Source organism: Durio zibethinus, chromosome 3 (assembly GCF_047325235.1).
Source record: "Durio zibethinus cultivar Kanyao isolate XHJ-2024 chromosome 3, ASM4732523v1, whole genome shotgun sequence".
Lineage (NCBI taxonomy): Eukaryota > Viridiplantae > Streptophyta > Magnoliopsida > Malvales > Malvaceae > Durio > Durio zibethinus.
In genome coordinates this window covers 34,602,453-34,613,447 of record NC_143164.1, presented here as the reverse complement: position 1 = coordinate 34,613,447, position 10,995 = coordinate 34,602,453, and the positions used below count along the sequence as shown (strand labels likewise).

Sequence of the window (10,995 nt, the reverse complement as noted above, 5' to 3'; positions counted from 1 at the left end):
TATGATCTACGAAACTGTCTGAGTTCGGAAGTTAGTTATGCGTGGGAAAGGATTAGTACCCCTATAGTGCCCGTTTAAAAACGGTATCACTTAATTATGTGTTATCCATTGATTTTGATAAAAACAATCTTATTTTCTATGTTTGAAAAATAATTTTCTTGAATTTTTATTTATTGGAAATTAGTTTTTTATTTAATCTTTTTATTATTTAGTGTTCAAATTTTATTCGAGAAAAATAAATTGAAACCCTTTTATTGAAATAATTCTTAAAATGTTACAGTACGTTGATAACATTAGAAGAACTCTTTCTCACCTAGAGATTTCTTAGGCATCGTTTCTCGGAATACCTTAGAATCTCATCCTCGGAGGCTCGAATTTATCTTTCGTGAAAACTATGTTATACATGCAATGCAAATGCTAACATATTGATGCACACATTTTATTTTCTCTTTAGAAATATTATTAAATTAAACTTTGAAGAAAAAGAAGAATTTTTATTATATTGAAGATTTTTTATAAATATTTCAATACACTGATAATATTTTAAAAAAATCTTCTTACATAGGGATTTCTTAAAGCATATCTATTTAGAATACTTTTAGAATCCCGTCAGCAGATAAAATTTACTTTTTTCATTCATTTTTTATCACTTATTCTTAATTTATTAGTTAATTTTTTTATTATTTTATGATTTAAAAAAAATTTATTGTATGAAAATTTTTTTTATAAATACTCCAATATACTGATGGTATTTAAAAAAATTTTTCACTTAGAGATTTCATAAGTATCATTATTCATAGTACCTACGAATTTCATTATCGGATAAAAAATTTCTTTTCTTACATTTTTATTTAATTTATGTTGTTAGAAAGTTCATTTTTATTTTTTATTATTTTTTTAAGGTTTATCTTAAAATTAACAAAATTATAAAAATTTTAACTATATAAAAATTTATTCTAACAAATTTAAATATGTTAATATGCATAAATATTATAAAAATAATATATAAAAATATTTATAAAAAATTTTACCTGAACAGGACTAGTCAACGATCCGGTCAATGTGAGGTCCAATTGATTCGGGTGATTCAGAAATTTAAAGTTGGTCTGGGTCGGTTCAGCTGGACCGATCAAGGGTCAAACCGTGAGTCAGGTCATTAGGTCGATTGCACGGACCTCGGGTCAGGTCGAGGGATTGATGTGCTGTCCAAGGCTTAAAACGACATCGTTTTGGTCCTTTAATGAAACGATGTTGTTTTGGCCTTTGGCGATTTCTATAAAAGCCCAAAAAAAATTTTTTCAGTTTATTTCCTCATTTCCCCTTTCAAAAAAAAGTCTTTCTCCTTCTTTTCAAATAGGTCAAGGGCCGGGATTGTTCATCTTAATGGTCGCCATGGTCCTTGTTAGCGATGAGTTCCGACCGTTGTCATTAGTGTCAAAAAATTTTAAAGAACACCAAAATACTTCCTTCGACTTCTTGAACTCAAGTCCGACTTTCGTTTTACCAAAAGGAGACCCAAACGGTTTAGATCTGCTTTTGAACTTTCGACCAAAACCTTTCATCTTTTTTTTTTTTTTTTTTTTGCATTCTGACTTGCTTTTTGTTGCAACTGATTTTGATTGATTTTTTGCATATGTTTTCGGTGTTAGGTTTTTCGTTCCAGAGGACTGTGTTTTTTAATTTTTTTGCAAAATATTTTTTTTTGCAAGTCTCTTTCTTTTTCCTCTTTTGTGGATCGGTTGGGAGCTCTATTTATAAAGCTCCGACTGTGGCCCTATGCTTGGGCAGATGGCACGGGGCTTGATAGATGGAGGGTGTCGTGTACGGCAACCCAAGCTCCAACCTTCCTCTGCCTTTTATTTCTTCTATTTACTAGTGTTGGCCCTATGCTTGGGTAAGCACAAGGTCCTAGCAAGGGTAGGGGCATGGGGTGTGAGTGGTGAATAGGGAGGTGGCAGTGGTGTCGTGCACAGCACCCACTGCCACCAGCTTTTTTTTTTTTTAGTTTTTTTTTTATTTTTTTTTTCGTATTTTTGTTTTTTTAATAAAATAAGATAAAACAAAAAAAAGGCTTTAGGCTTAAAATGACAAACTGGGCTTCGAGCCCAATCATAATTAGGCCACGAACCCTGTTGAATTTGAAATCGAACCTGAAGCCTAGTTGAATTGAAATCAGGCACGAAGCCTAATTGAATTGAAATCGAGTTTCGGCCCGAGAACCTAATATATCTGATAAATTTTAATCCAAAACTTAATTAAAATTTTGAACAAATTTGATGTCTACAATTCAGGATTTGAATTATGCACTTATTGTAATGCTTGCCGGATCTTCGTGATTTGAATTGATTTATGCCATTGTTTTCTTATTATTATAGTATGATGTTGCATTATGAAAAATCTATTTGTATTGATTCTTAGCATTTGCCTCGCCCATGCCTTATCAGTTTGCATTTGATTATAAAATTTAAATTCTTTTCACATGGAATGCACTTCTAACAGGTTTACACATGCTGAATCATGAAAATATACGATTCTAATTATTAAATAATTAGTTGCATTGTGATATACAATTATGAGATTCTAAAATCTGGGATGATTTTATCTGTTTGTGTTATTATATTTTCCTACTAAATGATAAATCAACAATCTAAATGTCAAGATCTGCTAAATGATTTTGCTAGGAATTGTTTTTGTACCTCATTTATTAATTCTAACTATAATGATTCAAAATGATTCGGGACTTAGGGGTGTTTTTTTCAGAATCTATATTACTATAAAAAGCATCCCTTAAGGATTTTGTGTTGGACACCTGTCTTTTTTTTTCTATTTTTAGGCCTGTTGGTTGAGAGACAGTTGTCACATTGTATGTTTGATAAAAAGGAGTACGTGGCATTGCATGAAGGATATGGTAATGCATGGAGAATAAAAAGATACATGGGGCATGTTGTGTGGCATGGTAATGCATGAACCGGATTCTAAGCCTCCGACCGAAGAATCCAAGAGAAGAAATATCTGTATCTGTAAAAAGAGGAGTCTTAATCGCCAAAGAAGGAATCTTCACCTTCTCCAGCTAATAATCCTTCTTCCACTAGTCTCCCATTGGATGATGAGTGTGAGAACTCCACAGTAACAAAAGTGTGAGCATTATTTCTTTCTATTCATTTCTTCTTTTGGGGGTTTATAAGTTTGGAAAGCTTGAAATATTTCCAAAATTGAAAATTTTTGGTATTTCAGGAATTCAACAGTTTGTGAGATTAAGAGTCAGAGGGAAGAGAAGTTCCAGATGGATCTGATGGTGTGAATCCAGTTTTTATTAAAATATCCAAGTTTTTTCTTTCTTCCTGATTAATTCTTGACCATGGAATTCTAAGATTTTTTTTTTCCTTTTTTTTAGGCTTCTCCTCCATCTAGATCATCTCCAGAAAGAGATAGCGGGATTGATTTTGGGGCCTCAGATCCTAAACCAATTGCCACAGATATGGAATTGGTGAGTCTCCTAGCCTGACATGTCCCATATACACCTCTGCACTGAAGTAATATTGCAAAAAGATTTTGCTTTTAAATTACATGCAAATGTCCCTGTCTTTCCTTTCTTCTGTTACGCTTTTTCCCGTTTCTAGAGGTTTTTTTTTTTTTTTCTATTTTGTTTCACTCAGATTTACATATTATTGCTTCAATAGCGTAAGCTTTCATTGTTTTTAAAGTGCCATAACAAGTTGGTGGTTTGGTTTTTTTTTTTTCCTGGTTTTTGGTGCTTTGTTTTGATGTTGCTTTCACGAGTTTGTCAAAGTTTAATTTCATGAGTTTCTATGTTTTGCCTTTTTATCACCATCTAGTGTGTTGCATGCCGGATTCCTGTTCCTTCCCTTCCTGTTGGTTCCTTTTGCGGTAGGGGATGGAGTATAGGTCTGCCGCTGCTTAGTAGTTGGCTCAACAATGACAGGAATGGAAGTGATGGCGTTACTCCCTTCTTTCTTTGTGGCTCGTTCGAAGCATTCTTTCGGGCACTGCAAATTTGTAGGTTATGGATTTTTTTTGGCGACTTCAACGCCAATTATATATCTTTTTGGTATTCTGTTTATGAATTTTTTTCTGTTTTAATTGGTTTTAGCAGATTTAAACTTTTATAGCAGAAGACCAAAAGATATAAACTTTTATAGCTGGGTTGATTTAATATATGTAATTGAAAACTTTTATAGCTAGGTTGATTTGATATTTGTTTTGTGCTTTTTTGGCATTAGCAAATCTAAACCAATAGTTTAGATGTTATAATGGGGGGAATGCCTTTTTCTTTTCTTGTGCAGATACATGGCGGTTGTGTCCATGGATGGGAGCGCAGTATCTTCTGCGGCTAATCAGGCATGTCACTGTGTTCTTTATGTTCACAGGTCTTGATTTCTTTTTTTTTTTTTTTTTTAATTTATCTTGAAATTTGTAGTGATTGCATACAATGATTATTGGTAATAGCACAGAACAATTTCTGATTAAGATAATTTTTTAAATGTTTCAAGACATTTTCTTTTCAGCAACTATCCTTTTTCATAGTTCTTTACTTTCAAAATGCTTAGTCAACGTTCTCTGCTTACTTTCACAGCTTATCTAAGTTATTAATTTTATAACTTTTTGTGCAATTTTTCTTATTAAATTGCTGTTAAATAGTTAATTCATAATAATTGCATATATCACTTTAAGTTTAAATTCAATTACTTTAAAAAATCAGACCAAGCTAAACCCCTATGTCATGGATCTAAGAAAGAATTTTGAATCTCATATCGAACATAATAGGAGGGTCACTGAGGTATAAAAAGGTTCACATCATTTCTGCCTTGTGAGGTGACTTTTGTAAGATAAAACCGTGAGACCAGGGGATCAGAGCAGACAATACCTCACAAGGGTGTGAATCGTGACAGAAAGGCTGATCTGAGACGCCGGATGAGTACATGCTCGAGTCTCGGAGTCTCGCGGGTTCGGAGCTTAAGTCTTGACCCGTAACAAGTGGTATCAGAACTAGCCCTAAACCGTTCGATCCATGCCGAACACCTCGAAAGAGATAGGCAGAGTGGCCAGCCTTCGTGACGAGGGCGTCACGAGGTTCAGTAGAGGAGAATGTCATGGACATAAGAAAAAGTCTTGAATCCTACATCGAACATAATAAGAGGGTCACTGGGGTATAAAAAGGTTCACACCACCTCTGCCTTGTGAGACGCCTTTTATAAGATAAAACCGTAAGGTCAGGGGGCCATTCTTATGTCTTGAATCCTACATCGAACATAATAAAAGGGTCACTGGGGTATAAAAAGGTTCACACCACCTCTGCCTTGTGAGACGCCTTTTATAAGACAAAACCGTAAGGTCAGGGGGCCAGAACGGACAATACGTCACAAGGGTGTGAACCGTGACAAAAAGGTTAATCTGGGACGTTAGATGAGTGCATACCCGGGTCATGGAGCCACGTGAGTTCGAAACTTAAGTCTCGACCCGTAACACCTACACTAGTATAAAATAAAACAATTGCTTGAACCATGTAAATATTTTCTTGTTCATTTTATCCTTCTCATTGTTGTTTACTTTAAATTTAATTTTTGTATAGAATCCACAAAGAAATCATTAATCCATACTTAATCCAGTTAATTCATATAATGAGATTAAATTTGAAAACCTGAAATTCTTTTTTTTTTTTTTTAATTTTTAGATTACGACATTCTTTTTTAAAAAAAATATATGCAGAAGCAAAAATATACACCCATAAAGCAAGCAAAGAGCCCAATCTTATACATGTAATACAATTGTTTGATAGATTGCTAACTAGTGCTAGTTACATTTATACCCCTCCCCCCCAAAAACTATTAAGCAGTCACAGAATTTTGATTGTAGCGGCTCAAAATGTTAGGTATGCATGGCAGAATTAGAAAATTCCCTTGGTCTGAATGGACCGTACGACTAATTGCTTGCATTGAGCCCCTAGAAGCAATCGAGCTTAAGTCTAGCAGATGAGCTAAATTAGTCCAAATTCCAGCCGCCAAGAGGCGATGTAGTTGAGCCTTGTCACCTGTGCTTTCTTTCAGCAACAATTGACAAAAGCCTTAACACACCTTGAGTCCACATATCGTATTCTCTCAGACTCCTGCACTCAAACTCTACAATTCCTCTTGTTTCAGTCTTCAATCCGAAGTAATGACGCGGCTCTCCACTATCCAATAGATGTCTCCCTGGCCATGCTGGCATGTCCTTGCACACCTCCAAAACCACATCTGAACCCCCAAAAGAATAATATTTCTAAGGCAATCGACAATTTGATATTGACAACATTGTCTTGGTACAATTAATATAACTTACTCTTTTTCTTTTTGGTGAATGTCCCACCGACATGCTTGCTTTTCATCTTCAAAATCACCTTCAAAAGTTAAAAAAATATGGATGTTTGCGTAATTGTGTGAGAAAACATTCACTTATACATAAAAAGTAACATTCCTGATGTGTTTGACTGAAGCAATAGGTACCTGGCCTGTCTTATTCGTATAAACAGAGACAACTTTCCAGTGAAGGTCACCTGCACAGATAAAATGTAAACTATATGATTTGAAATCATAAAATGTTTAATTTTGCAACATTAATGAACAGAATTACTACCTTTCCGGGTTCTTTTGAGAAGTTCAGTACCCTTGGCAAGGAGCTCTTGACTACAGGCAGTAAGGAAATCCTCTCCGGGGGCAAGTTCTCCGCTATAGTTACAGTTTGGATGCCCATTATTGCCTTTAGCACAGGATCCAACGCTTATTCTTTTCTCTGCTGGAAGGACTGCTGCAATGTTCCTAACTTCCTTTAACGCTCTTGCTTTTAAAGTTGCAGCCCCGCGTAAAGCTGCACAGAAAAAATAAACTCCATCAATGAAGGTTCATCTTTTATAATGAATACCAATGAAAGTCCAATGGAGCAGCTAATTCTTTTACAATCAAGTATATGCTTATTCAAACATGATTTTCTCCTACGAATAGACTGTACAAAAAATGAAAATCCAAAAGTGGTAATAGAATTTTTTCCTGATTAAAGTTTATAATCAATTAATTTTGGAGAGTCTGTTTTTTCTCATGCTTGTTGTTCTGTACTTCATAGAATCTGGTGACTGATGAGTGTTATAGGGTACACTAATTTTGCAATAATGGCAGTTAAAATGAAAGAAGTATTTTGGTGAAGATTTTTTGCTGTTCCAGGGACTAATACTACCTATCAGGCTCCACAAGCTGCTGCAGAAAAAAATAAGATAAGATCCTGGATTGGTGCCAGTGAGAAATCTTTACCGGTAGCTGCAGCAGCTGTAAGAGTCATGAGATCATCATGTGAACGAACATTAACAGCAGAGCTCACAACTGAATCAAGATTGTCACGTTCAGCTCCCATAGCTTCTGCAGCCTCCACACATTGTGCCGCTACTAATGTTGCTGCTGATGCCACAGCCATGTCGGTCTTCGTTGACTGTTCATTTTTTCCTGAGGTAGAAGAAGAAGCCGCAGTGGCTGCTGCAATGGCTGCCATCGCTGAGGCAACTGCAGCAACTGAGATAGCAGCGTGGAGCTGGGCATTGTGAGCTCTGGCTTCTTCCTTCTTTTTCTCTTTCCTGTCTTTTAACCATCTCCTCACTGTCTTGGCCCCGCTGGGTGTGTTAACGCCATTAACAGCACTTGTGCGTCTTCCATTGAACAAAGGTTGCATGGAGTTGTGGGTACGGAAATACTGGAAGAATTGTAATTACAAAGCCAATTATTTTAATGTCTCTTGAATATGGATTTGAACATGCACGAGTATGAAAATGCAACAACAATGGAAACTTAATTATAATCAACAATAGGTGTGACAATGACTTTGTGGTTGTTAATTAGTGAATAAAAGTCTAAGATGAAGCAGAATCAAACAGATCAAGGATATGTGCCAATCCTGCACAGATGTGACCTGAAAGCTAAAGAATCTGGTGGCCATATGTACTTACTGTATTACTTTCCAGTGAAGAGAAGTGTGAGAGATTGTTTACTTTAGCCGGGGAGGGTTTTGAATTTGGCGGAGGATCAAATAACCAAAAACAGAAAAGCAAACAGATAAACAATGACATGAATCACATGACATTCCAACTGAAAATTTAAGCCAATTTCAAGTCCACAACTTGTTCAAATCAGCTGATCATTTCACCCCCAATATTCATCATCATTCAAAGACAAGCTTTCCGTAAAAGAAAAAATTTACAGCGTGGCAGAGAATCACAGCCCAAAGCTCGAATTTGGTCTTAAAACCATTTTGGACATAAAGCTTAGACCAACAGCTGGCAATCACATTGTTTAATTTGATATAATAGCTGGTACGTTCATTTTAAGGCCTGAAAACAGGCAGCTTTAGCTGATAAGACAGACACCATAGCAGATCGTTAGGGAAATGAAAAGGTTTTATTGGAAGAAGACAAAAGTTCCTGCTCTGTTTTTTCTGTTCAGTGTATACTAAAGTAAAGTAACCCCAAAGATTACTAGCACCGGAGAGGGATGAGTGATGGTGTTTTTAGCAGAGAAGAGACAGAGAAAGCTGACATATTGGACTCCTGCCTGTCTTCAATGTATTGTTCAACATTGAAGTTTGAACGTATGTACACATGAGAAAAGGAGAGGGAACAGGGAAGTAGACTAGGGCATGTGTACAAGACCTTAACGACGTCGTCGAATTCCTCGGATGCAGAAACTGGAGGGCTATCATTACTCAAAGGTCCGCTGCTGTGAGAGAGCCTCCCTGACGTTAACGGTGACACTTCCTACAAATATATATAAACCAGTCAAAAAAAGCAAACCACACGAAAGATCACAGTGAGTTTCTAGCGCTTATTTGAACATAAAAAAAGAAACTAAAGCACTTTTTTTCTTTATATGTGAAGTATTTACCGATTGTGACATGATGCGTTCGAGAACGAGCTGTGAAGTAGCAGAGGAAGTGAAAGAGAACTGATTGTCAACAGCAGCCTTATCAAGCTCCCCCGTCTTGCCACTTATATCTTCAGGTATAGAAGTGGTGGTGCAAGAAGAGCTGCTGGCAGACTTGGGAACCGTACTACTACTACTACAACTAGTGACTGAATGATGATGATAAGGAGCAAGGGCTTTGGACACTTGGAGAGCTGAAACATTCCATGACCTTGAGAGGAACTCCATTGGACCTCTTGGGCTCTCTGGCAGCTGCGTTCCAGAGAGAGAAAGGTGGGAAATTTTCTCCGGACGACGACGAGTCCTTGGACGTGCCTCTTCCATGAAGAGAAGTTGATAAAAAGTGAAAGTGAGCTTTGGTTTTGTTTTTATAGGCTTTAAAAAAGAGAGGATTTATGGGGCCTTTTATATAGATGACAAGGTTTTCGGCTTACTTTGGGTATATTGGGTATCATCTACCTTTGATAAGTGGGCCAGCCTTTTTTATTTATATACTACAACTTTAAATCAAAATTATAATATAAAATTCATTAATTATCGAGCAAATACGATGCTTTATTAAAATTATTAAAAATATCATAATATTAAATTCAAATTTTAACTTAATTAATTATATTATCAATTTTAAAATATAATATTTATTATACTTAAAATTAAAATCTCAATCCATATAAATATTTTTTAAAATTTTAAAGTGCGACATTTAAAAAAAAAAATTAATGCTACTGAATAATAGCACAAAAAATTATTGCCAAAATCAATCATTTCGTTCCAACTGGCATTTCCCCACCAGTTTCGCTGTACAATTGAATAATGTAAGGTCTAGTGGTCTAGTCAAAGCTAAGAAAAGTGGTTCAGCTGCGGTCGAGACTAAAGAAGTGAAGGTGGTAGCGTATAAGCTTATTATTTATGTATTTATATAATGTAAAATATCATAATTTATATATTTATATTATATTTTATATAAAAATTATATATTATAATTTTTATTAATATAAATATATAAAATTTATTTTTAAAATTTTATTAAATTTATATATAATATTATTAAAATTTTAAAATATATTATTTTTATATTTTTATATTTATATTATATTCATATGTTATTATATTATATTTAATAATAATATTCCGTTCGACTGACATCTGTCACTGGATGATTTTATCTACTATCTATAAAAGGTTTTTTTGAACGTTTTAAATACCGGCGGCAAGATGCTCCCCACTCGAAAAATAATGGAGAATGCATGTGATTAAAAAGCAATCAGCCCCGGGCGGTGGGAAAGCTACGGGTTAAACCGTGAAATTGAAGAAAGATGCTACGGCCGGAGCTAGCTAAAACTAAGCTCTAGCTTGCAAGAAGAAGCATGTGTAAGTTACAAAAATCTCCCATAACCAAAGAAGCATCTTCTATTTTAGGCGTCACTTTCCAAACCCAATGCGGCTCCATGGCAATTGTTGATAATGGTAATTGGAAGTGACCACCACTGTTTTTTTTTTTACTTACATTAAGCAAATCAAAAGTATTTGAATATAAGTATTAAATTTGATAAATACTGAATTTGAATTATAAATTTTTTTTGAAATTTTACTGAAGTTAAATGTTAAATATAAATATATTATTGTAAAATATTAAATTAAGAAAATTTATTATTTTATTTTATTTATCTTTATTTTTATTGCAGATAATGAAGCAATGTTTTTAGGGGATAATAATTCAAAAAATTTATTGAATATTTTCTAAATCAAGTAATACCTATTTATCTTATTCAACATTTTTTTATGAAAAAAATTCTTTTAAGTGGATTTTATGATGTGTTATCAAACGTATTGAAAACTTAAAAGTGTTGAAATTTTTAGTTTTCAATACAATAAAATTTTTTAATAGTTTTTCAAATAAGGTCTTAATTCTTTTAATTCATATAATTGTTTTTAAAAAATAATAATCATTAAATTTTTAATTCAAATTTCAATACCTTTCACATTATAATCTTTATTATAAAAAAATTAAACATTTAGCTTAATGCTTAATTAGTTCTAC

General features: G+C 34.2%; 2 protein-coding genes across 4 annotated transcripts; one reads left to right on the top strand and one right to left on the bottom strand.

The window, feature by feature from the left end:
* The first annotated feature begins 2,849 nt into the window (after positions 1-2,849).
* LOC149519784 (uncharacterized) lies at positions 2,850-5,699 on the top strand. 3 transcript variants are annotated; one of them, XM_089758611.1, is made up of 5 exons: positions 2,850-3,137; positions 3,235-3,295; positions 3,395-3,487; positions 3,837-4,017; positions 4,305-5,699. In XM_089758611.1, exons 2-5 carry the CDS (start codon positions 3,284-3,286, stop codon positions 4,427-4,429), a joined length of 411 nt encoding a protein of 136 aa, XP_089614737.1. In that variant the 5' UTR covers positions 2,850-3,137; positions 3,235-3,283; the 3' UTR covers positions 4,430-5,699. The 3 variants fall into 3 exon arrangements, with proteins under 3 accessions (XP_089614737.1, XP_089614740.1, XP_089614738.1); XM_089758614.1 differs by having other exon boundaries at positions 3,837-4,021; positions 4,305-4,693; XM_089758612.1 differs by having other exon boundaries at positions 3,837-4,395.
* Positions 5,700-5,745: 46 nt separating this feature from the next.
* LOC111283854 (VAN3-binding protein-like) lies at positions 5,746-9,750 on the bottom strand. The gene is made up of 7 exons (XM_022872487.2): positions 8,916-9,750; positions 8,684-8,788; positions 7,299-7,731; positions 6,631-6,861; positions 6,501-6,550; positions 6,337-6,394; positions 5,746-6,251 (listed from the first exon to the last, which is right to left on the bottom strand). Exons 1-7 carry the CDS (start codon positions 9,276-9,278, stop codon positions 6,046-6,048), a joined length of 1,446 nt encoding a protein of 481 aa, XP_022728222.2. The 5' UTR covers positions 9,279-9,750; the 3' UTR covers positions 5,746-6,045.
* Between the last annotated feature and the right edge of the window lie 1,245 nt (positions 9,751-10,995).

Coding starts and splice junctions, on each gene's coding strand:
- LOC149519784 (XM_089758611.1), top strand. Junction 3,488..3,836: donor TTGCCACAGATATGGAATTG/GTGAGTCTCCTA, acceptor ATCACCATCTAG/TGTGTTGCATGCCGGATTCC. Junction 4,018..4,304: donor CTTTCGGGCACTGCAAATTT/GTAGGTTATGGA, acceptor TTTCTTGTGCAG/ATACATGGCGGTTGTGTCCA.
- LOC111283854 (XM_022872487.2), bottom strand. CDS start 9,278: ATGGAAGAGGCACGTCCAAGGACTCGTCGTCGTCCGGAGAAAATTTCC. Junction 6,862..7,298: donor TACAGCTGCTGCAGCTACCG/GTAAAGATTTCT, acceptor TTTTCTGTGCAG/CTTTACGCGGGGCTGCAACT. Junction 6,252..6,336: donor ATTCACCAAAAAGAAAAAGA/GTAAGTTATATT, acceptor TTGGGGGTTCAG/ATGTGGTTTTGGAGGTGTGC.